Source organism: Alosa sapidissima, chromosome 3 (genome assembly GCF_018492685.1).
Source record: "Alosa sapidissima isolate fAloSap1 chromosome 3, fAloSap1.pri, whole genome shotgun sequence".
NCBI lineage: Eukaryota > Metazoa > Chordata > Actinopteri > Clupeiformes > Clupeidae > Alosa > Alosa sapidissima.
Genome location: NC_055959.1, coordinates 18,370,960 through 18,398,183, shown reverse-complemented (window position 1 = coordinate 18,398,183; position 27,224 = coordinate 18,370,960). Strand labels below are relative to the sequence as shown.

The 27,224-nt window shown below is 40.7% G+C and overlaps 1 protein-coding gene and 1 pseudogene across 3 annotated transcripts; both read left to right on the top strand.

Moving 5' to 3' along the window:
• The first annotated feature begins 3,425 nt into the window (after window positions 1-3,425).
• LOC121704926 lies at window positions 3,426-14,461 on the top strand (annotated as a pseudogene).
• A 964-nt stretch (window positions 14,462-15,425) lies between these two features.
• Window positions 15,426-26,788, top strand: slc25a17 (solute carrier family 25 member 17). 3 transcript variants are annotated; one of them, XM_042087974.1, is made up of 9 exons: window positions 15,426-15,699; window positions 23,373-23,433; window positions 23,663-23,729; window positions 23,832-23,983; window positions 24,200-24,316; window positions 24,520-24,668; window positions 25,091-25,186; window positions 25,370-25,455; window positions 26,155-26,788. In XM_042087974.1, the coding sequence occupies exons 2-9, from the start codon at window positions 23,388-23,390 to the stop codon at window positions 26,303-26,305; spliced, it is 864 nt and encodes a 287-aa protein (XP_041943908.1). In that variant the 5' UTR covers window positions 15,426-15,699; window positions 23,373-23,387; the 3' UTR covers window positions 26,306-26,788. The 3 variants fall into 3 exon arrangements, with proteins under 3 accessions (XP_041943908.1, XP_041943909.1, XP_041943907.1); XM_042087975.1 differs by lacking the exon at window positions 15,426-15,699 and adding an exon at window positions 19,917-20,018; XM_042087973.1 differs by lacking the exon at window positions 15,426-15,699 and adding an exon at window positions 22,722-23,038.
• Window positions 26,789-27,224: the final 436 nt, after the last annotated feature.

Sequence of the window (27,224 nt, the reverse complement as noted above, 5' to 3'; positions counted from 1 at the left end):
ACCCATTCATACCCATTCACCACACCCTAACCTAACATAACCTATTCATCTTGTGTATCTGAAGGACTTCTGTAACTAGGCATCATCCATGTAAAGCTAGACAGTGTTTGTAAGGAATAAAGCATATTGACTTAATGCAGTTATGACCTTTATGGATAAACATAACCAATATACTGTAAGTGCATGGCCCATATTGATGCCCTGCTTCCCTAATGGTACAGTAACAACATGATTGTATAAAACAAGTTTTATTATTTCACAAGACTCCAAGATATCAGAATGTCCAATAAAGCATGCCTTAATAATCTGTTTTGGCAACAGAGGTAGCTGGGCATTGTAATGTAGCACAAGTAAATTTGTCAAACTAGGCTAACATGTTTGTGTAGGCAAGCATGCATGACCAAACCTCGAAACTCATTGGACATCACACACAAAAAACAGATGATGTACTAACACTTTAAAGACATCTACCATGATGTCCCATTGACATTACAACTTTAAAGGAACCATATGTAAGATTGTGGCCAAAACTGGTACTGCAATCACTTTCAAATTACTGTAGAGCGGTGTATCCCCTCCCCCTCCCCCCTGACTCGAGGTTGCCAACCCGGATGCCGAAACACTACTGACTTTGTGATTAGTAGATAGGTGGAGGGTGGCGCATCAGGCCAAAACACAACATAACATGGCAAAACACAACATCAACATCAGTTGAGGGCTGCAACTTCACTTTTTAAATGACAATATCCTGGCCGGACTACTGTTGTCAGTGATATAAGTATTTGAAATGAACATGATTTCTTAATGTTTAGTGACATATCAGGGCCATTTTATGATGAATTGAAATACATTTCTTACATATGGTTCCTTTAAGTGCTAAATAGCCCATTTAAACAGGGCTAAATGAAAGTAATGACAATTTGATAGACTGTAGGCTAGCCTGTCTAGGCTACACAAGATCAAAACATAGACGCCAAATTGCATGATCGTACACTTACTCGACCACCAGTGGTCGTCGAAATTATCACGTTTTTCCACAATAACCCATATCAACATTCAAAAACGTGTTAAAATTGCTGTAGGCTAGTCTTCTAGATTCTTTACCAACATTTTCAGTTCCGTTTGAGTCACGCTTCATGAATGCTCTCTATGCGCGCGCGCACGACAACCTCCGTTTATAAATATTCACGCTAAACTCCACCCGACTCCACCCATGGCAACTCAGAATCTCAGAAACCGTATATCTGGTAACACCGGCGGGCCGACGGCCTCAGTGTCAGGAAGTATAATGAGTGTAACAAATTGCTTTACTGCATTCAAATACACATACACGCCAGGCACCGGCTAGAAAAAGGTAGCGATGGAGTAAAATGAAGCAAAAACCGAGAAAACAGTAAGGAATACGCCAATACTGCATAGTTTACCTTTAACTTGTATAAGTTGAAACCCTGAAGACAGTACCGTTTTCAAACGAACGTCAAACGTCAAACGAAGATGCCAGTTTGGACATGTTGGATAAGGTGAGTTCTTTTTTTGTTTTCTATGTGAAATATTGGTGTTTTTATCTTTAGTAAAGCCAATAGAACTAAAACTCAGGTATTTGTTGAGAACATTTACTGAACATTATTGAATTGGAATGACATTCATTCATTTATTCTGGAAATAGTGCCTATGGACTTTATGTAGGCTAATAGGAAGTTGATAAAGTAAATCTGTGATGAATATGAACTGAGTGTGTGGAGGATGTGGACTGTGTGAAAGTCGTATAGTCCAGTACTTCCTGAAGAGTTTTCATTTGAGGCCTAAAACTTGTTTGATTACTTTCTTTTTTTAAACCAGCGTCTAACCCTGCACTACTTCAATACTAATCCCCAACCCCACAGTTACTCTAGACCTTTGGACTGTATTGTAACACAAATATTATCGAGTTGACCTGAACTATTTGACAGCCTATGAAGTTAGCTGACACAGTCTACAAATATGTTTTTAAAGTTAATGCAGGATGGAAATTATGAGTAATACTTAATATTAACATGACTATAGGGCACTGTGCATGAATGGAAGTCCAACGTTCAGAAGAGTTCTATATAACACTGACCATTTTCTTTCTCATAGTAATTACAAGCATCTGTGAATGCATATAGGCTGGGTTGTCAAAAGTGAGATATTTTGAGTTCTATACATGATATTCACACCTGAATGTCAAACAATGTATTACATTCTTAACAAAATTATGCTATGTATATTAGTCATCATGACTCTAATCTGCAACGTTTTATTGTCCCACAGACTACATTAAATCATATTCTGTGATCTTTTGTTTTCAGTTATATTTAAATTATAGTTAACCTAGTATCTGTTCATGACCAGTGTCCAGTGGATCAGTTACAATGACTCCAGAGGACAGACATCACTTAAAGACAGATCAGAAGGATGCTGATGCTTCAGCAGACATTCTTATGAATATGGTAAGCACTTAAGATATTTAGCCGGGACCTTGATCATTTTGATATAGTCCCGATAATTCAATTAAATGATGAGTACGTGAGCAATGTCATAACTCAAATCCAACTATAGGTTGGCTATTTTATCTATCATAGAAAGCTTGCAAATCAAATCAAAGTGTGCTTTCAGCAACTGATGTCTTCAGAACCTCAACACTTCCACCTCAAATTGCACAAATTTTCGCTTTAAGCATATATTCTGATTCAGCATGTGAAGCTGATATTCTCAAAAGTGTTGAAGACTTTGTATCTGATCTGAAAAGATTGAAAATATAGATGGGATAAATTAAATTATGGTCAATATAATTAGCTATTTTTGACAAGGATTTACAAAAAAAGGTAGCCTGACGATTTCTAGGCTAAAAAAAGTCTCTTTAATGTCAAAGTGAAAACAGATTTCTACAAAGTAATGTTAATTAATTAAATATATATAATGCAAAATAAGTGATTGTATAAATATTCACCTCCTTCAAGTCAGTATTTAGAAGGTGCACCTTTGACCGCAACTACAGCACGAAGTCTGTGTGGATATCTTAGCTTTGCACATCTGGATATTGCAGTTTTACTCCATTTTCTTTGCGAAACTGCTCAAGCTCTGTCAGATTACATGGGGATTGGGTGTGAACAACCCTTTTTAAGTCCAGCCATACATTCTTTATTGGATTGAAATCGTTGGAACATAAGAACATTCACATTGTTGTTTTTAAACCATTTCTGTGTAGCTTTCAATGTATGCTTCAGGTCATTGTCTTGCTGGAAAATAAATCTTACCAAGTCCCAAGTCGTAGTTCTCTTTGCAGACTGAATCAGATTGTCCTCCATTGATTTCCATATATTAAAATTAATTTGATCCTTTACCTTTACAAGCCTTCCAGGGCCTGCTGCTGAGAAGCATCCCCAGAGCATGATGCTGCCACCATCATGCTTCAAAGTAGGGATGGTGTGTTTGTGGTGATGTGCAGTGTTTGGTGCACATCACCATAGCATCTAATCTGATGGCCAAAAAGCTCAATTTTGGTTTCATCAGACCACAGAACCTTCTTCTATTAGACCTTGGAGTCTCCCACGTGTCTTTGGGCGAACCTTATTCGAAATTCAATATGAGCGTTTGCCACTTCCCCATAGAGTTTTGACTGGTGAAGAACTCGGGCAGTAGTTGTATGCAGAGTCTCTCCCATATCAGCTGCTGAAGCTTTTAACTCCTTCAGAGTTGTCATGTGCCTTGGTGGCCTCCCCCACCAGTCTTCTTCTTGCACAGTCCCTTAGTTTGTGGGGATGTCCTGTTCTAGGCAGATTTACACATTTGCCATATTTCTGAACTCCAGGGGATGTTTAGTGACTTGAATTTTTCTATCCATCCCCTCACTTTTCAACAACCTCTTCTCAGAGTTGCTTAGTGTTCTTCATGGTGGAATTGTAGAAATTGTAGTTAATCAGGAATCCTGATTAACCAGTGACTGGACCATCCAGTCAGGTGCCTTTATACTATACTGTACATATTCACTGCACTCAGGCGATCTCCATTTCACTTGTGAAAGTATACTAGGACTATTTGGCTGGACCGCTGTTGAGTTAGGTCACTTTAAGGGAAAGTGCAACCACTTATTGCATATTATACCTTTTAATTTTTACTTTTATTACTTTTAATTTTTGTCAAATAAAAAAAGACAAATTATATATTGACCAAGATTCTTTTAGTCTCAGCAAAAGATTAACTGTAATATATGATAATATATTTATTTTTCTTCTCAGTTCCCCCTGGAGGAGTGGCGATACTTCTTGGGTAGAGTGGCTCAGGGAAGAGCTCGGCTGGGAACACCATTCTGGGTGAGGAGCTCTTCAAATCAGACATGAAGCTGTCCAGGGTCACACAGTTCTGCGAGAAAAGGACCAAAGACATCAATGGGAGACCTGTATCGGTGATTGACACTCCTGGACTCTTTGAGACCAGGCGTTCAAAAAAAGAGGTCGTCCAAGAGATCCTGCAGAGTGTGACCTATAGGCCTGGACCTCACATCTTTCTGGTGGTCATCCCCATTGGCCGTTTGACCCTTGAGGACAAAAGCACCAATAATTTGATCGAGAGCACATTTGGCAAGAGGGTATGGGACTTCACCATTGTCCTGTTCACCCATGGTGACCGGCTGGAGGGGAAGACCCTGAACGATGTCATAGCCAGCGGTGATGAGGAGCTCAGAGAATTTATCCGCAAGTGCAGGGGAGGGTTCCTGGCCTTCAACAACAAGGACATGGGCGACCGGGACCAGGTGGCCAAGCTCTTGGAGAAAATGGAAACCCTGGTGGCTCTTAATGGTAACCAGTATTACAAATCTAACCTGTACCCAAGGCAGGAGAGGAAGATCAGAGAGAGGCAAGAAAAGATATTGACTGAGAGGGATGAAGACATTGCACGCAGGGAGAAAGCGCTGGAGGACCTTTACAATGGCGAGGAGTTGGAGAGACAGACGAGAACTCTTTGGAGGAAAGAGGAGGCGGATGCAAGAAAAATGTCAGAAGTGCTGCCAGTTAAAACCCAAATGGGAGTAGTCATTGCCACATCGCTGATGGCCACTGCAGTTTTGGGGCCGGCTGGAGTAGTGTTAGGGATTATTCTTTTCATCTCTATAATGATTTCAAAGGTCTGAGAAGAGCATTTAAGAATATTGCTCAAGAATATTGTTTCATTTTTTTATTTAAAAACTTTTCAATTGTGTCTTGTTGTATCATAATACTGTATGTGGTATAATCTGTGAGGGAAGTGAGTTAAGTTCTTTTTGAGATGTGAAGGGTAATTCATAATTAGCCTATGTTAATGCTATTCCCTGCAAACTATAACCTTTATTATTTACATTAGGATAACATCAGACAGTGCTAAAAGGTTGCTAAAATACATCTTATATGCCACCGTATACCTATAACATACACATTTCCAAATTCTTAAAAATGTTTGACATTGTCTGGAATTTATGCCATATTAAAGGGGGACTATGCCGTTTTTTTTTAGCTTAATTTACCTTTCAAAGTCATTGGGATGGTTATATGACTTTTTCTAGGTTGAATGGTGGCCGTCTGTGTGCGGAAAAAACACCCATGCATTTGGTAAGGCGAGCTGCTGGCCTCGGAGTCAGAAAGTCTAGCAGGAGTCTCAGGTCTCGCGAAGTAACAAATTGCTTTATGGCACTACTCACATACACACGTCATGGCAGAGCTGGCCAAAAAGAAGCAGAAAGTGAGAAAAACGTTGTCAGAGGAACAGAGAAAGAGGAAACGGCAGGCTGACCGAACGAGGAGTGTTGTAAAATATCGACTCTGAAGCTGTAGGGGGAGCTCAAAAACAGTGAAGAATTTGCCAAAACTGCATAGGCAGTCCTTTAAAGAGAAACTATGCAGTTTTGGCCATTTCTTTGCTGTTTTCTCGCTTAGACAGCTACTCCCTATTGCCTTTTATGCACTACACATACACTTTGCTGACACTTTATTTTACCTTTTCTTGCTTCCCACTCAGGGCCGTTTCAAGCAATTTGCCCCCCCCCCAGCACGCAAAGCCTACAGGAACCACCGCATAGCCATACATTAAGTTCACCCACAGTTTATATAAATACAACATTTTGACAGTACAATACTGCAGTTGCATACATATACTGTGCATTAGTTTTGAACATTTGAACATTTGCAAAAACACCACAGTACCATAAAATCCAATATAAATGTAAAAAAGTGCACAATAACTAAATCCAACATACTTAAACACACACACACACACACTCACATTAACATTTTTCAGTTCTCACAAAGTGAGAAAATAAAACACTGCCATCTTATGCAGAAAAAGGATGCATTGTTCAAACTATAAAGAGTCCAGGTTGTATAGCAATTTAAAAATCCAACATAAATACAAGTACACACACACACACACACACACACACATAAGATTAACCTTTCAGGCCATCTTCATCAGTGGAGGTATCCTTAGGAAGAGCCTGAGGGCTGAGAAATTTAAGCAAAGCACCTTGAGGGAGAAAGAAAAGATATGTTAGCATTTCCATATTTTGATATTTAGAAGGGATGCAGCTGCTTTCACAACTACCAATGCTTACTGTAAAAACATCCCAAGCTAATGTTATACATTGGCCTAGGCCTACTTGTAGCTTAACATAGCATTTAAGCATTCTTCTGTTTGAGAATTAGACAGACGCACCTGATGCTTTAAAGACAGTAAACAGCTGGCGTGCATGAATACTACTAGACATGAATGTTCCAGTCTGCTTTGATGCACGGAATTTATCGTGTGGTTTTCCTAACCCCTATTTGGTAAATAGATTATCACGGTCGAATAGTTAGTATAGCAGAGAAGCTATGCCACTTTCAAAACCTATTACAAAGCTATAGCAATGTTATGTCATTAAATACGATAAACAGTGATTCTGGAACAGATCTGCGTCTTCCTTATCCCATATATTACAGTATGTAACCATATTCCGTCCGTTCGAAAAAAAAGTTGCGCTAACTGTTCTAGTTTGTTACAAGCAGCATGGGCCGTCAGGCAGGTAGTTAACATAAACATTTTTTGCTAGGCTAGCCTTCCTGCTGCGACACCATTTGTACAAGACAAGTAGAGCTATCGTATCCAGTGTAATTTATCACTTACCACTGTCTTGTTTTTTCTTGTCATCCTCTTCCTTTCTCTTCTGGCCCCGGACACATAACTCCGCTTGATTATGACTGCCGAGGTTTTATATTTTCGCGGCAGCAGCAGAGACCACAAACCTGGCTGGCTGGCTGTCAGCGACTACTGAGAGGGGCCCCCTTGAGGGGGATCCCGGTATTCCCTTGAGGGGGATCCCTATACCTACGAGCCTACTTCAGTCCATCAGCCCGACCATCGCTCCAGCTATCACACATGTAATCAATGCCTCGCTAACCTCCGGCACATTTCCAACAGCGTTCAAAATGGCCCGGGTAACACCGTTACTTAAGAAAGCTTCTCTCAACCCTGCTCAAGTCGAGAACTACCGCCCTGTCTCACTACTGCCTTTCCTATCCAAAGGCATTGAACGAGCAGTCTCCAAACAGGTCTCTGACTTCCTTTCACAGAACAACCTTCTGGATCCAAATCAGTCTGGGTTCAAAAGCGACCACTCTACCGAAACGGCTCTGCTGTCTGTAACAGAAGCCTTAAAAGAAGCCAGGGCGACCGCTCAGTCATCAGTACTCATTCTGCTTGACTTATCGGCTGCCTTTGACACGGTTAATCACCGTATCCTTCTCTCTATACTCGCTGACATGGGAATCTCCGGTTCTGCTCTCTCCTGGTTTGAATCCTACCTCACAGGACGCTCGTTTAACGTATCATGGCTTGGTCAGCTATCTGCACCTCACCATCTCACCACAGGGGTCCCCCAGGGCTCAGTGCTGGGCCCCCTCCTCTTTGCTATCTACACCACCTCCTTGGGACAGATTATCCGTTCGCACGGCTTCTCATACCACTGCTATGCAGACGACACACAGCTCTATCTGTCCTTTCCACCTGACGACCGCCTGGTTTCAGCACGGATCTCGGATTGCCTCTCAGACATAGCTACATGGATGAAGGCACACCACCTCCAGCTGAACCTCTCAAAGACTGAACTGCTGGTCATCCCAGCTAAACCTACCATACACCACGACATCAACATCAAATTTGACTCCCTGTCTGTTTCACCGACCAGGACTGCAAGAAATCTAGGAGTTGCTCTCGACAACCAACTAAACTTCTCAGATCATGTTGCCTCAGTCGCCCGGTCATGCCGTTTCGCACTCTACAACATACGGAAAATCAGGACTTACTTGACTCAAGATGCTACCCAACTTCTGGTTCAGGCAATAGTCATCTCACGACTCGACTACTGCAATGCCCTCCTGACAGGTCTCCCAGCCTGCGCAGTGAAACCACTTCAGATGATCCAGAACGCGGCGGCGCGCCTGGTCTACAACCAACCCAAAAGGGCACATGTTACCCCGCTGCTCATCCAGCTACACTGGCTACCTATGGCGGCCCGCATCAAATTCAAGTCTCTAACGCTTGCCTACAAAGTAGTCTCCGGTTCTGCTCCCACCTACTTGAATGCCCTCATACAGACTTACACTACCTCCAGACCGCTGCGCTCCTCTGACGAACGACGTCTAGCTCTACCACCGGTACGCTCAAGCCAATCCAAACTTTTCTCATCTGTTGTTCCTCGTTGGTGGAACACACTGCCAGTTCCTACAAGGGCAGGGACATCCTTTTCCACTTTCAAAAAACTCCTGAAGACCCAGCTCTTTAGAGAACATCTACTCTCATAGCAACACTTACAACAAGTCTTACTGATCCTAGCACTCACCAGCCGTTTTAAACTGACAAGTAACTGTTAAAAACAGCACTCACCGACGCACTTATTCTTACTGTACTCTAATGTTTTTTTTAAACTGTCCTAAAATTGTGAGAATTGTTCTAACACTTACTGTTTACCATGTTGTTAGTCGCTTTGGTTAAAAAAGCGTCAGCCAAATGTAATGTAATGTAATGTAATGTATTGCCGGTAACAGTGTCGTTGCACTTTACTGCATTGACTATAAAAGGGGCGCTCACAGTTTGTCGTTGCATTTTATTTTTAACCAGTCGTTGTCTTGGGGCCCCAAGCAATTGCTTGGTTTGCTTGCCTTCTAGCGACGGACCTGTTCCCACTCACATACTTATATTTGTAAATAAATTCAGATTATTGTTTAAAACAGGGGTGGGCAAACTGCGGCCCGCGGGCCGGATCCGGCCCGCCAAGCACTTTCATCCGGCCCGCTGAGCATTTCATTTGGTTATCAGGCTGCTCGCTATTTTTTTCCTGCGATAGAGACGACGTTGGTTAGCTTTACTGCAAACTGCTTTTCACTCTCCTTAGAGAACTTGTTGTGCGGCCCGCCGGCCAATTTTCCAAACCCAGTGTGGCCCTTGAGCCAAAAAGTTTGCCCACCCCTGGTTTAAAACGTTACCCGTCAGTCTCCCTATCTCCCTTACTGCAGAGACTTTCTAATGAGGAGACACAGCACTCAAAAAATCCTATATAGAAATGCATGGGGCTAGTTTGTAACGTTGTCTACACATATCCCACCCCTTCCTCGGCCAAACGTCGACATGTAAATACATTTAGCCAATCATGTGGTGTGTTGTGAAGACATTGTGCCAATCATGTGTTGTGAACTCGCCGCTGGAGGAGCAAGACTGGTGTCGTGAAGCCTTGCGCAGGCGCATTTCTGCCGAATAGGATGCCCAATGAGTGCCCAAAAAGCGTTGCAATATGGCCGCCGAGTGGAGGGACTTGCCTAAAAGGACTTTGCTTACAGCAAGTGGACACAAAGTATTCTTCACACAAAGGCTCCCCCTAGTGGTGAGGTTGGGAAACAATGTGTGAGGTGCCAGTAGGAGTTACAACTGCAAATGTACTGAATGGGTAAGCCATTCAGTGTTCTGTTCTCTTGGGTAAGGGATTGGCAGGCAATCAAGTACATAATAACTACATAATAAATATACAAGTGTGATACAGCCAAAAAAATGGATTTACTTCATAGGTGTGCAAATAACATACGGTTAATGGTCGTTCTAAATTACGTAGGAAATTCAACCAAGCATTGGAATAACAATGAAATAATCATTCAAATGATATCTGGTCTGGAAGCTTTGAAAAATGTGTCAATATTAATGTGCCACTAATTTCACCATGGTATAAACAGAGAAGCAGTGTTAACTTTGGTGGCACGATGTGTGTGGGTTGTGGAATCTTCTTTCATATACAAACACACCACCACCACTACCTGAATAAAAATCATAAAAAGTTGAAATATTAAGAGCAAAACATATGCAAGGCAACAGCCAAACAATCCTCTTTGCTATTCAATGCTTGCCATTTGATAGTAATTTTGATACCACAGATGAATGAAGACCCAGTCAGATCAATGTAGGAAAAATCAGGAACAGAGTTTTATTTACAATGATGCGCAGCATGACTTCACCTAAAGATCCAACAGCTGCTCTAACTAGACAAAGAAATAGTTAGGGTTTAAGTATCCTTCCAGGCTGACGGGAGATGGCGTTGGTCATCCCATCTCACATGGACTACACTGATTCAGACTCTGATTAGTGGCAACCTGCCAATTCAGAGCAGATAGCTACTGACGCAGCCATGCAGTGAAACTGTATTATGACTGCAAAGTCATAATATTCCCTTTAATCTAACCATATAGACACAGGTACACACACAGAGACAGTGCAGGGACAGAATGAAATAACAACAGTCATCTCATGTGGAAGAACGCATAACAGAAACATCAGGACATAAACCACTTATGAATATAAAAATCATAAGTTCCAATTCCAGTACTCTCCCAGTACACTGTAAGACAGCAAATTGCGGTGCATAGTGCACTGAAAGTAACCTGTGACCTTCTGAGTAACATATAGGTTAAAGGCTAGAGTATGTGGTCTAACTGGAAACATTCTTCAGCACTTCTATCAGCATGTTTCCTGTACCGTCCTGTTCTGCTGAGGTCATACGTAATCAGAGCAAACAACAGGTGATAATAATAACACTGTAAAAAGAACTCAATGCAAACACACAACAATATATACATACTATTGAACATTGAAATTAAGTAAAATGACAAAAAAAAAGTGCCTTCCTTCTTACAGCTCTAGCTCTTTTGCATGCTGTTTTGTGAAATCTCAGAAGCACAATCTGATTAAGATGTTTTTTTCTTGAGATTGTCTTATCTCAAGGTGCAACATTCTTGTTTCAAATGGTCATCATTCAGGCAGTTCACTGCGTCAGTCATTTAAATCTTTCCCTGGCTTCCACACACATCATTCCAAGGCCAGTAAGTCCACAAGAAATTTGTGTCTTTGCTAGATTAGTTGACAACTTTAAAAGCTTCAGTAATAATGTGGATGTGTAATAATGTGGAGATTTCATTTTTTGACAACATATTTTGCTTTCCTCATGTTTTCAGCAGGATTACATTTGGCAATGACTCCTTTGGATAAACCCTGGTTTCTCCCAACTTCTGAAACTACACAAGATTATTTGACTGAGGACACCGCATCTAAAAATTTTACTGGTATGTGAGATTTATTAAAATACTGTACCATAATGGAATTGTACAAGCTGATATGATTTCATAAAATAAATTTGTGAGGTTTTAGAATAGTCTTCATTTTACACAGTGAGATACAGATTGATGACTGAAGAATGCTTTCAATATAATTTCATTGCAACACTACTTTTGGGCTACAACTTAACACATAGCCTGAACCATATTATCTGTTAGGATATGCTAAGTTAAAAAAAAGACTTGTGTTATTTTTTTTGTAGTTGACTTAGATGATGATGAAACAGACAAGCAATCAGATATTTACACATCTGAGGAGGAGCCTGAACAAAGTAAGTGTTAATAAATGTGTGTGTTTTTCTATTTCTCTGACATCACATAAAATGTGGGGCTCTAATTATAAAATGCAGGCAACACTACAAACAGACTTATACACTGTGGAAACCATGCATTGAGAACAGGCAGTAATATTAATATTTGCTAATTTATTGACACATAATCAAGCGGCTGTGGTTGAGTAATTAGCACTTTTCATCATTCAGAACAAGAAAAAGGTTTACTTTAAATGACAGTTTGTAGTTAGTACTTTAAGACAGTTTGTTCTTAAAAAAGTTTCATGGAAATTGTACTACTTAAAAGGAATTTAATTACTGAAAAACTACCTCATCTGTATGCCTCACCCATGCTTGTGTTTAAGGTCAAGCACATGGTATTGAATTAACAACATGATTTTGCCTTGTAATGAAATTAGCATTAGTTGGTGTACGACAGCATTCAATTCAATTCAATACTTTATTGCCATGTCAACACACAGTTGATTGGAATTTGTCTTGGTGCCAATCCAGGTAAAAAGGCAAAACATATACAGGAACATAGAGGACATAAAAGACAATCACACAGACAATCATTCAAACCAGTAAAAAGCTGTAAATACCTTTTGCTAAATCAGCTTCCCATAAAGTGTCTTGTGCAGTCTATAAGGTGCATTTAGTACAGGTTTACTCTGCAAGGTGTCTGAGCATTAAGGAGCCTAATAGTGGCAGGGTAAGTGCTGTTGCAAAAGTGGGATGTTTTGCCTCTGAGACTTTGAATTCTCTTACCAGAGGGCAGTAGTTGGAAAAGGGACCTGGCAGGGTGGGAGGGGTCGTCTAGCATGCGCATTACCTGGCACATTGAGTGTCATAGAAATTAGAGCCATTGGAATGCATTACTAAGTATAACTTATCTAGTATACCTATATAATAAGAACTAAACACTGTGTATTCTGTGAGGATTTATCATGATAACTATCAGAAAAGTTCAACGTATTTCCTTTATCATTAGGCAGAGGTGTCAGTGCAGCTGGGATGGACGAGTGGCGTATCATGCTGTTGGGGAGGAGAGGGGTCGGGAAGAGCTCCAGTGGGAACACCATTCTTGGGCAGCAAGTATTCCCTGTGAACAAGACTCTGAGCAGGGTCACACAGGTTTGTGATCGGAGAGAGGGGACATTGGACGGAAGGCCTGTGGCTGTGATTGACACGCCAGGACTCAAAAACTCCTCTGGTGATGAGAAGAAAGTTATTCGTGATATCCTAAAAAGTTTGTCTTTCTACAAGCCTGGTCCTCACGTCTTCCTGGTCGTTTTGCCCATCGGAAACCTGACAAAAGATGACATTCAAGTCCACAGAATTATTAAGAACATGTTTGGGAAGAGGGTCTGGCGGTATACTATCTTGTTATTTACCAATGGAGACACTCTGGAAGGGATTGCTCCAAGTGATGCTATCAGCAGTGCAGACAAAGAGCTGCGTGATCTGATCCGTAAATGCACTGGAGGGTTTGTGGTCTTCGACAACAAGGACATGGCAAACCGGACCCAGATGACTTTGCTCAAGGAGAAGATAGTCAGCCTGATGGCCATCAACGGCAACAAGTGGTACCCAAGAGAGTATTACCCGTGGTCCGAGAAGAAGATCAGAGAGAGGCATGAGAAGCACATGGAGGAGAGATCAGAAGACATTGCAGAAAAGGAGAGGCAAGTGGAAAGGCTCTACAGCGGTGATGAGCTGGAGGAGAAGAAACGGGAGCTTTGGAGGATGGTAGATGAGGAGCTGAGGCTTCTTGCTGAGAATCCACCGAGGTTCAAAAACCTGAGGAAAAATGAGCCAGTCCAGAGATATGTCAATGCACCATAGCTTTTTTCTATTGGAGACACGGTCCAAGGGACTGATGATGGCCCTGAATGGCACTGTTCAGTTTTCACTCCCAGTCAGACATGTGTAACAAGTTTTGTGTTTCTGTGAACTATCATAGAGCATTTTAGGAAGAAGTGCAGCACAGGATCATTTTTGCTTTGGATGAAAATTTGTATCATACAGTTCTGTTACACTGACCCATCCCATTCTTCCCCTATGTACTTATCAAATCTACACATATATATGTTTGTTATATATCTATATATATATACACCTGAGGATGTTATCTGGTTCATGCTTTTGTTATATGTCTGCTATGCTGTAAAGCAATTTATGATCATACTCGCCCAGTTCAGCCCAATAAAGAGGGAGATGTGTACAACCATGTTTCTGCTAGACTATGATTAGCTGTAGCTATAGACAAAACAAGTTCCCTACACATAGACAATAGGCAATAAACATAAGATGGCAATTTTGAAGTACACACCATGCTGAAAACATGTACCAGACAACCAACATGAAATGTAGTCACATTTTCTACAGTTTAATTATGTTGTGAAACTGTACAATGTAGCATAATTACCTCCACCAAAAATTTAACAGGAAACAGACTGGGGCATGTAACAAGATTAGACAGCAGCTGACGAATGTTGTTTGTGAATCTCACAGGCACGATCTGATTTTAAATTCTTCCTCATCACTAGATCACAAGGTGCAACATTTGTCTTTTAACATTCAACACTCTTCAAATAGTAAGCAGGAGACATGGCTTCCGTGAAGTCATTTTCATCATTCTGTGGCCAGCAAGTACACAGGGAAGTTGGGGACCGATAACTTTAACTGATATGTTACAACAACATTTAAAGTTATTTTGAGTTACAGCTAATTTTTGAAACCTTTTTATATAGACTCAACTATCAACCTCGTCAGTCTCTGATAACAAGCTATTTGAGGATTTATTTTCAACAGGTGTACACTTGATGACCCCTTTGGATAAAACCTGGTTTCCCCCAACTTCTAAAATTAAGTAAGATGATTTGACTGAGGACTCACTCACAAATTGTAAGTACAATCATGTTAATCAAAATAGAGCACTGAATCGTCCCAGCTGGTATGAATTATACAGGCTAAATGAATTCATGAGTTTCTACAACAGTCCTCCTTCAACAAGGATAGACCACTGTATTGATAAGATTGGTATTACCTTCAATTTCATTTCAGTATGGTATTTTGGTCTAGAATTTGACATGTATGTGTTCAAAATGTGCTCTAAATCAATTAATTTCATAAAAAATGAGTGGCACTCAGATTTAAAAGAATCATAATTTAATTTTCAGTTGAGTCGGCTTGTACCAGGCAACTGATATGAAATGTAGTCACAATTGCTACAGTTTTATTACAATATGAATCTATACAATATAACATGATGGATGACAAGTCATGTCTGATGGAGGGCTCACGCCCGAAACGTTATAAGTAAAAAATATTATTTGAAGCAAATACTGGTGTGACGGACTTTGTTTACTCATGTGACCACTCATGGCACAATATTTAACAGGATTCTTTCTGAGGTTTGTTGACATTCAACATTCTTCAAATAGTAAACAGGAGACATGGCTTCCGTGAAGTCATTTTCATTATTCTGTGGCCAAGTACACAGGGAAGTTGGAGACCGATAACTGTAACTGTTATGTTACAGCAACATTTAATATTATTTGGAGTTACAGTTAATTTCTAAACCTTTTGAAGGCTCAAGTATTGAACACGATCAGTCGTTGATAACAAACTATTTGAGGATATATTCAAGGATGTACACTTTGCAATGACCCTTTTGGATAAACCCTGTTTTCCCCCAGCTTCTGAAACTAAACAAGATGATTTGACAAAGGACTCACTCACAAATTGTAAGTATCATCGTATTAATCAAAAAAGAGCATTAATCATGCAAGCTGGTATGAATTACACAGGCAAAATGAAGGAGTTTTACAGTTCTCCTTCAACAAGTATAGACCACTGAATGAATTGGTATTTCCTTTAATTTTATTTTAGTACAGCATTTTGAGTTGGATATTAATGCATTCAAAATATACTCTAAATCAATTCATTTCCTAAAGCAAGAGTGTGGTACTCAGCTTTTTAAAAAAATCTGTATAATTCTATCTGCAGTTGAGTTAAATGATGAAACTGACATGCAAACAGATATTTACACATCTGATGAGGAGCCTGAACAAAGCAAGAACATTAGGGTGTTGTAGGTTGCTCACACACACAATCCCTTTAATCACACCAACCCACTCACTCAACCCCATATTTACTTGCTCACCCACACGTATAAGTTTGCCTGTTTTTGGTAGAACTTTGGAGCAACTTTGACTGTGATGTGTACAGAGGCACCTTTCTGAGCAATGTTGATGGGCAATGTTCCTGAGTATTGTTATTCTGGCACGTTCCTTTTGATATTGGGCAACTTATTAAGTGTGCTTGCTGAAAGCAGCACACTTATTGTTCTTCTTAAGTTTTATTATTCTCGTCTCCCTACTTTTTTGTCAGATCTAGCGCCTAGGCCCTTTGAGACAGAGACACCGTTCCAACTTTAAAATGTCCGGTCAGTACCGGTGTAAGTTGCTCGCGAAGATGACGTCAGGTGGGCTTGTCGTTTGTCTGCCATATTTGATTGAACAGAAAGCGAAACTAAATGTTCACTGGTCACAAATTTGGTCCGAACGCCACGAAACTTGACGTGCATTATCCTTGGACCAAGCCTCACAAAAGTTACCAGAAGGATTTTTGATTTTCGAAAGCGTTTGCCCGTCACAGCCAAACAAAATCGGCGGTGAAGCTCTGAAACAGGAAGTCGTCCATATCTCAGGAACACTGTCACATATTGATACCAAATTTTGTATTTGAACTCGGGACTCCAATGTGAGGTTGCATAAGCTAAAAAAAAAAAAGAAAACATTCCAAAAGTTTCCAGCATTTGGCAAACCACCCACCTGTATTTGGTAACTATCACCTTTCACATTTGCAGTTGTACTTTTATTACAATGCCTTCCAAGTATACACAATGTCTCTGGGCAGCCACAATGTCTATGGGCAACCTTGCCCAATCATGAAATCCTTGCTCAGCCATGGGATAGTATGGACTTATGAACTGAAATGGCAAGGCTATTTATTGCTGACGTAGTACAGTTATTTTCACATTGACGGTATTCAAATTAAAATTTTCATTATTGTTAAATATCATGATGGGAGAGTTTAATTAAAAATGTTACAAGTATGCAAATTCATATGTTTACGGGCATTTAGGTTTTACTGTGTTGTTTTGTTGTAAAGACATGCAAGGCATTCTGGGCCATGTAATGAACAGTGGTCGGCAGCACTCCATACGTATTAATGTGAATAGGTGTTTCTGTAAACCTAGGGACAATAAACAGCTATCTCTGTTACAAAAACGAGCTGGTAATCGCTCATTGAAGAGGGAACTATGATAAAAAGATTGTTTTCCTAAAAGCATGGAGTTGACGAAAGAATAAGCAGGAAATGTCACGTTAATGTTAAATACATCTGAACGCTAGGTGGCACCGTTGTATTACATTTCACTAAATACGGTGTGAGCTTCACAAGTAAGGAAGGTGCAAATATTATGTAATTTATCATGGGAAATTATTGTAAATGTTATTTCTTGTTTATTCTAATTGCAAACCACACACATCCATTCGTAATCACACGTACACTTTTAATACCTTGAAAAGACTCTCATTTTGTTTATTTGATGTTGCCTAGCAACGCTACGGAGCCCCTAAGGGGACATGAGCAAAAAAAATCTAAAGTTTAGTTTCATGTGCTCACGTGAAACTTTCATGTGCTCACCTGAAACTTTCATGTGCTCACATATTTTGCAAAGTTTCAGATCAACCAATATAGGCATTACCAATTTCTGGCACATTTTCCTGCTTGACCAGGTGGTGGCGCTATGCCAGGCAGGCCCAAAGGGTCTCTGGATATCATCATAATTATAATATCTATTAACCTGAGAAGTTTCAGACCATTCATTCAAAGCATAGAGCATTTCTGGCATATTTCCTGTTTGGCCAGATGGTAGCGCTATGCTAGGCATGTGAATTATACAGTATGTGTGAATATCATCACAATAATGATATCCAATATTTTATAAAGTTTCAGATCAATCACTTAAGGCATTGTCCATTTCTGGCACATTTCCTACTTGGCCAGGTGGTGGCGCTATGCCAGGCAGGCCCATTGGGTGTCTGAATATCATCATAATCATAATATCTATTAACCTGAGAAGTTTCAGACCATTCATTCAATGCACTGTGACTTTATGACACATTTCCTCTTTATATGGTGAGATATTAAAATCATGACATATTACAACATTTCAAAAATCCCTTCACAATTTAACATCAGCAACATCCTGGCATCATATTTGCCAAATTTCACATGAATCTGACAAACCGTGACATCACTGTAATTGCCATTCTTTCTGTTGCAAGGTGGTGGCGCAAGGTTGGTGCAAGGTTAGTCATAGAAGCTAAATTCGAAGGCAGGCCACAGGTAAAATCCAACGAACCGCATTCACCCCGCAAGCCAGTAGTTGAATAGCCCTCTCCTAGAGCTTTTGAGATATTGCCACTGCTCCAACACTGAAAGGCACTGTTACAATGCCTGGATCAAGCCAGGTTCAGCATAGCATATGCCACTGTCTGCTCACGTTGGTGACCGGACCAGGGCAAGCACACTTTCGCAGTTCCCGCCGGAAATGCAGTCTAGTTTTTCTTGAACATTTTAATCAGTATAGGCAAATTAACATAACTATTGGAACGCATGGAACCGGTTATGTGGTTGCCCTGCAACATTGCTCAAAAAAGTTGGCCCATGTATCACCTAAAGCAACACAATGACTTCATTCTCTGTATTATATGTCCGTGTACCATGAGTTTGAAGCCATTATTTTAAGGTAATATAACTGGTTACTTTTAAAAGCCCACATTCTGTGGCTGTCAATAGGTTCGGTGGTTAATTTGTACCACTTGACCAGTTCAGTTGTGACTTTGTTGAGTCAAAGTCTTGACTCTGAAGAAGACGCATGGGCGTTGAAATGTTGGTTTGCACTAATAAAAATCACTTAAAGCGTTGTGTGCTCCGGTCCTGCTCCTTGGTTAGACCTTGGGTCTCCTCTTTTGACAAAAATACAGTATTTTGATACAAGGCGTGGCTACTGTATTTCGTAGTTTAATTTTGATACCCTTATTTTAAGTGTATTTGTAATGTATCATTTATTTGATATTTTAATGTATTTTTATGTATTTTTGCCCCTGGTAATATTTCATCATTAGACAGAGGTGTCAGTGCAGCTGGGATGGACGAGTGGCGTATCATGCTGTTGTGGAGGAGAGGGGTCGGGAAGAGCTCCAGTGGGAACACCATTCTTGGGCAGCAAGTATTCCCTGTGAACAAGACTCTGAGCAGGGTCACACAGGTTTGTGATCGGAGAGAGGGGACAGTGGACGGAAGGCCTGTGGCTGTGATTGACGCCAGGACTCAAAAACTCTTTTGGTGATGAGAAGAAAGTTATTCGTAAGATCCTAAAAAGTTTGTCTTTCTAGAAGCCTGGTCCTCACGTCTTCCTGGTTGATTTGCCTATTGGCAACCTGACAAAAGATGACATTCAAGTCCATAAAATGATACAAAGCATGTTTGGGAAGAGGGTCTGGCGGTATACTTGTTATTTACCAATGGAGACACTCTGGAAGGGACTGCTCCAAGTGATGCTATCAGCAGTGCAGACCAAGAGCTGCGTGATCTGATCCGGGAATGCACTGGAGGGTTCGTAGTCTTCGACAACAAGGACATGGCAAACCGGACCCAGGTGACTTTGCTCAAGGAGAAGATAGACACCCTGATGGCCCTCAACGTCAACAAGTGGTACCCAAGAGAGTATTACCCGTGGTCCGAGAAGAAGATCAGAAAGAGGCATGAGAAGCACATGGAGGAGAGATCAGAAGACATTGCAGAAAAGGAGAGGGAAATGATGATGAGCTGGAAGATACAGGAGCTCTGGCGGAAGGTAGACGAGGAGCTGAGGTTTTTTGCTGAGAATCCAGGAAAGTTCAAGAAGTCTAAAAAAAAGAAATAGTCTGAATCAGTCCAATCCATTCCCTCAATCAGACAGAAGCGACAATAAAAACAGTCAGCTATTTGAGTAAGTTGTGCGTGTACTGTAAGTGTATCAGATCGTTTTAGGAAGTAATACAGTAGGCAACTAAAACATTTTTGACAAATTACAATTACACCGATTTACTGTATATCCTTCTTTATTTTCTGGAAAGATACTTATAATAATAATAATACTTACTCACTAAATTTACATGTGACATGTTTTTATGCATTATAGTGATACCTCATATGCTACCATCTGCGAGTAAATTTTAAGTTTTGATGTGAAGATAGCAATCAGTAGTGCTATATCAGAATATTATCCCGGTTCAGAGAGGAAGATCAGAGAGAGGTAAAAGAAGCACATGGAGGAGAGAGCCGATGACATTACAGAAAAGAAGAGGGAAGTAGAGAAGCCATAATGATGCCGGAGTAGAAGCTGGAGCTCTATAGATAAACAACAGTCTAGAGACATGAGTGACAGTAGGAATAGCTACTTGAGTAGTTATGTGCTCTAGTTCCCTACTTGCATGTGTTTTTATGCATGAGAATATCTTCTGATCCAATACATATGCCCACTCACAGTTCATGTTTAGTCCAGTAAAGTGGGATAAATGTACGGCCACTTTTCTGATGCTTATTAGCAGAGGTGAGAGTAAGTCACACATGTGCATTGTGCAAATCACAAGCAAGTCCCTAACCCTCCTGTGATTGCTATGTGTCTGAAATATTACTGCAGTTGTGGTCTATAGCTGTGGAAATTCCCAAATATTTCAGAGACAGATTTGATGTAAAAACTAGAGACTAATGTAAGCATTCAAATGATATCCTTTAGCAGTATCAATGCATTTTCAAATTATTTTCACTGTGGCAACAGCCAACTACCAGACACCAGGGGCGGACTGGCAATCTGGACAGTCTATTTGCTCTCCAAATAGGCCGGGGTGCGCTCATATATGTGCACTATACAGTAGGTAGTCTAGGTCTACAATGCACACACCATCCGTTTCAACACACCCCCTAACAGAAATGGGTTCCAACAGACAGGTTGTTGCCTCATTATTGAATGACAAAGAATGAGTTGCATTGTCTGTCTAGATGTTTGGTACCACAACAACCACATATTTGCAAAGAAAAGCACCATAAAAATGTTGTCATCTTGGGTGCCATGGTTTCGGCACCCACCCACCCGGGCCCCAGCGCGGGGTGGGTGGGTAGTGAGTGGCCCCCGGGGACTAAACAAAACTTTTCTGTAAAAGTCTAGTGGGGCTATAGCCTACATGCCCACCAAGTTGGTGGGCATATTAGCTGGACTTCAAAGTCCACATGCATGTAGGCCTACTATAGGACTATAAGTCCACAACTGTCTGGGAAACTCAAAATCTTCCTCAGGTTTTCCACCTGTTGTTCCCACAGATGGCGTTATGATTTAAATATAAATATAGTGCCTTGCAAAAAGATAGGATGACAAGTTGAAAAAAAAGTAAACCTATTTTACATCGATTTCATTAATCGATTTCACCATTGTTTGCGTTAAATATAGAACTAGGCTACGCTATATTATACAAAACAGCTGAGAGTGTCTCACATGTCACCCAGTTTAGTTTATAGGCTATTTTTGAAAAAAGTCTAGTCTCTTAATAGCTAGGCTAGGCTATATAATTGGCTAAATAATTCGAGATCGGCTTCCACGGGCCCTATCATGACATTCTAAAGTGCATCGTCACTCGTCAAAAGTCTATTCAAATTTAGTAGGATGTCCAGTTCACATTGGGAGGGGTTTCGTTATCAAAAGTGGAGCGCATGGCGCAACAAGGTGTTCCTAGGTTTTTTAATCAGTCATATGGGTGTGTTTGGGGCGTAACATCATTTTAAACCAATGAGAATGACATCTGGCATTCCCTTTAACGGCGCAAAGCGCGATATGTCAAATAAATGCATCGGTATTTTAGCATTCAACGGCGCATTTGAAGGAGGCTGCTTGCGAGAACGTATGAAATAGTCATTCATTCAACCATGCATTACTAAAACCTAGCATAGCCTTCACGCATTTGCACTCGTCTATTATTTGAACTCATTGGCAAAGTGAAACTAACTTCACCAAGGTGTCAGTCAACGAAGACAGTTGCAGTTACTTTCACTATTGACTGACAATGGATTACCATCGAAAACATAGGCTGGAAAAAGCAACACTTACCCTAATATTGCTCAAATGACTGAATAAAACAACATTTATCCTGCAGAGGAGTTGCTTATATCTCGTGACAGTGGGTCTTCAGCTGTGCTCCATACATGTCTTGCCTCTCCCCTAATCATTTTTAACCGTCATTACCTATTTGCAAATGATGGTGAATAACTACTCATCACGAGATGTACAGTATTTCGTAATATCTTTATTCTAATTATGTTTCCCATTGTAATCGTGCAATTTGTAATGCTTTGCATGGACGTGCGCTGGTGTGCGTTCATGAATGATAGAAGGATGGTGCGTGCACCTGCCAATATGACTGTTGACATGCGCTCTTAAAATAGCATATGAACAACTCGCCATTGACTTCTGACCAGGTTAAGTTGGTGTATGATAGCGATTTTTAGACAACGCGCCAGGCCCCTCCCTAGGTTGTTAATTGCCACACCCCTGGTCGCAATGTTTAAAAAATAAACGTGCAAAATACCGAATTAAGTTTGCGCGGGTGAATAACGAGCTTTACGCCATGCGCTGGAGCCCAAAATACAGCCCCACATGTCAACATTGCACTATTTTGGGGAATCGCCGCGGCTGATTCGAAGAGGCCGAATTATTTCTGCCCAATGATTTCTCAATGGAACCGGGAGATCGCTGCTATTGGCCAGGAACGACCTGGAAGTGAAACCGCATGTTACACTCGGTATTTTCATCGCATTTTCAGCAGACGCAACTGCCTTTATCTGCAGTATTGTTGCTGTTTTTTCCTTTTGCACATTAGATCATATTCTACGGAAACTAGCCAAATGGCGTACGGAGATTCTAAAGCTGCTGAAGTTTTTTCTTACGAAAGCTTAGTGCACGCCGTTGCAGGGGCTATGGTGAGTTACTTTACTAAATTCTCACAGAGCAAATAGGACAGTCGAAAGTAAGAAATTCAATTCAACTCACATAAATTGTCCAATGACTGCTTGAAGATAACAAGACAACAATTGTGCCGCATCTTACGCTTGAATCTGCTATTTGCCAAGTGTCACGATCGACTTCCGACTTTGATGTTTTTGAAGTTAGTTAGTTAGTTAGTTAGTTGCGTGTGCTGATACATCCAGTGGAATTTTACAATCCCGTAATCAGTGTGAATCACACGAATTTGTTCTGTTGTTCGATCTTTAAGGCGAAGTGTCAATCAGGTGTTTGTTTTTTTAACCCCCATAGGGCAGCGTCACAGCAATGACGGTGTTCTTCCCTCTCGACACTGCACGATTACGTCTGCAAGGTAGGCATACACACAGAGCTTAAACTGGCATAGCTTATTCCATTGTCAAAATGTGATGATTACCCATGATAAGACTTTGACACTAGCCTAAACTAAAACCATATCACGTCACTAAAATGCATAAAGTTCCCAAATCAGATTTTGGCAATATCACATTATGACATAGGCCTAAAGGAAGACTTATTTTGGCTGCAGGCTACATTTCTCACCCCCTCTTTCTTTTTCACAGTGGATGAAAAGAGAAAATCCCAGTCAACTCCAGCTATTCTGTCTGAGATCATAAAAGAGGAAGGACTGTAGGTGCACCTTGTGATCATCACACATTGAGCAATATGGTTTGGCATGCAAAACGCTATGTGTATACTCAATCTTCTCCTCTCCCTTCATCTTGCTTGCAGCTTGGCTCCCTACAGAGGCTGGTTTCCAGTCATTTGTAGCCTCTGCTGCTCCAACTTTGTATACTTCTACTGCTTCCACAGTCTGAAGGCCGGCTGGCGCCAGGGACATCGAGCCAGCCCAGCTAAAGACCTCATTATAGGCATTGTAGCAGGTTGGTACCATCACTGACAAATGACCGGGTTGGAGTTTCTGGCACTAATCATTTACTGTGACAATCAGTTATCATCAAAATTTGAGATGGTTTTAGATGGCATGGGTGTACAGGATTTACTGAATGCTATTGAAGGATGTGAGTTTTCATACGAAAAGGAGACAAAACAACAATGCTGCCTTCCTTACTTCCCTTTTCCTGTCTGTTACCCTACAGGAGTAGTGAATGTCTTGGTAACTACACCACTATGGGTGGTAAACACCAGGCTGAAATTGCAAGGGGCAAAATTCCGCAATACAGATATACGTCCTACTCACTACACAGGCATAATGGGTAAGGACATGGTGCATCAGGATGGGAAGACTTTTAACTTTAATAGTAGCCTATACTATATCAACTCGGAATATTAATCAATAATAATAAATGACGATAACAATTAACATAATGACATCAAGGAAAAGCCTCACTACCAGATCAACTGTAGACACCCTAGTGATAAGGTCATTATAACCATCTCTGTCTGATCTGGGTTCTAGATGCCTTCACTCAAATAGTGCAGGATGAGGGTGTTGGAGCGCTGTGGAACGGTACCTTCCCCTCTCTACTGCTGGTCCTGAACCCTGCAGTGCAATTCATGATCTACGAGGGCCTGAAGAGGCAACTGGGGAGGGGCATCCACAGAGAGGTGAGAGGGCAATAGTGGCGTTAAGGGTCACAAGTGTGTCTTATCGGTTATCTGTCACCATCACTCTACTGTTGAGTGGTCACTTATTATCAGATGCAGGTGAAGATAATGGGGTAGTCTGCATGTTTATAATAATAATAATAATAATAAAAAAATCACTTTTAGATGAACTATGCATAGACTAAAAATACATATCACTAAGTAATTTCTTTGTTTAATTGGTGATTTGTCACCAGCTTTTTCTGGCCAGCCACAACACAGTTTGCTGATCATCTCATCTGGCTGAGTGATCACTTGATATGGGGGAGGAAGATAAGCCTTTCCATGTGATGTGCTGAGTAGATGAGATATGAGTGAGAAGTTTTAAAACTCTTTCAGCTGAGCTTTTGAGCTGATATCATACCTTTCTGTTGACCCTAAAGTTGTCCTCTTTGGAAGTATTCCTCATTGGTGCTGTTGCCAAGGCAGTTGCAACTACTCTGACATACCCTCTGCAAACAGTGCAGTCAATCCTCAGGGTGAGTGTTTTTCCCAAGATCAGCAATGTCTAATGTCTACTGTCATTTTACAATGAAAACAGCTTATAAGTCATCCACTAACAGTCTGTATTAGGACTTTTCTATTGTGTGATGTATGTAATATGATATGTTTTGTGGCTTGCACTGAGGTATCTTCTCTTTTTGGTTTGTGTCTGTTCATAGTTCGGCCAACACAGGCAACAGACAGACCGGTCCAGGCTGATGAGCAGCCTGAGAAGTGTCATGTACCTGCTGATCAACAGAGTCAGGTAAGAACACAAGCCAACTCTTTCTTATCTTATCTTCTACATTTGCATTTATGCAGTTGATATACCTCCAAAGCGATATAGAAGTATAAAAGGAGCCTATTACAGTTTGACATGGCTTTGTCCCATGTACGGTGTTCATTTTAGGACATCCTCAGACTCAGGTGTCAGCGTCAGAAAAACCTCTGCCATCTTCAGACAAAACTGCCTCAGTGTCAGAAAAATCTGTCATCTTTAATTTAAACGTTTTGGTGTGGTCTCCCCTTTATGGTACTCAACCAAGAACCAGGTGGTCGTAACAGTACAGATATACAGTATCTCACAAAAGTGAGCCAATTTGGACATTTTCCCTTAAGGGTGTACTCACTTTTGTTGCCAGTGGTTTAGACATTAATGGCTGTGTGTTGAGTTACTTTGAGGGGACAGTAAATTTACACTTTTATACAAGCTGTACATTGACTATTTTACATTGTAGCAAAGTGTCATTTCTTCAGTGTTGTCCCATGAAGAGATAATAAAATATTTACAAAAATGTGAGGGGTGTACTCACTTTTGTGAGATACTGTACATGTTGATTAGCATGTGTGCTCCATCATTGAACCCATTATCTTGCTCTTATTAGCACCAGCAATTGCAATCCTGTCACCTGTAGTGAATCTATGCTGCCAAATGTTAATCCCCCGGGCCTTTAAACTCTTGCAGACAATACGGCATGCTGGGCCTGTTTAAGGGGTTGGAGGCCAAACTCTTGCAGACGGTCCTGACCGCGGCCCTCATGTTTCTGCTCTACGAGAACATAGCCAGTTTTACCTTCGGTGTAATGGGAATGAGGAGACCTGTATCCAGTCATTGATGCACTCACTTAACTTTACCTTGTATGTGGGTCTGTTGAATCGCCACTCTGCATTTGTATTTTTGTTTTTGTTTATTTATTTAAAAAACGTTTTTATAATAGCAAAAACATGAGATGAAGCAAGGAGGCGTTCTTCCTGGATGCTGGATTGGCTTATCAGGTACTGACTGGCTTTGTTTTGTTTGTCCAGTATATTTACCCACCCGAACTGAGTAACAAAGTGTTTTGTATACAGCAGTTGGCATAATGTTAACAGCAATGAAATGTCAAAAATCATAACACATTACACTGATGTTATGCTGTTTCGAAAAACAAACTTATTAACAGGCAATTTTGAATGTTGGCTGTGATTTTTGTTAATATGAATAAAATATTGTGATTTTTTTAAATGAATGTTCCACAGAACAACATCATTAACAGAAATACAAAACGTAATTCTACGCCAAGCATGACAAAATAAAACATAAGAAAGGAAAGAATCAAGAAGTGTGCAGACTCTATTTTAATAAATATTCAGGAGTCAGGACCTTTGTATCATCTAAAATATCCCCGTCACCGCATTAGGGTATTCAGTTTTTTCTGTGACTAGAGGAAAGACTGCTCCCTTATAGCCCACCCACATTATTTCAAGTAGTAACTTAATTTTCCCATGCGGTCTACCATCCAGTACTAACCAAGCCCACACCTGCTTAGCTTCAGTCATTCAGCAGCAAATTCATCTTGGTTTGGCTGCTGACCACTGCCCATGGCCGTTCACTTTTTGGTCAGCAGGTGGTGCTATAGGTACATTAGATTTTTCTCCATGTTGGTTTCACTGGCTGTAGGGAAGCTCTGATCTGCTGTTTAACAGAAATTTGTAAGAGTTATGGCAAAATCTATAAATTGCCCTCGTTGAAACACATTTAAAGTTTTTTAGGCG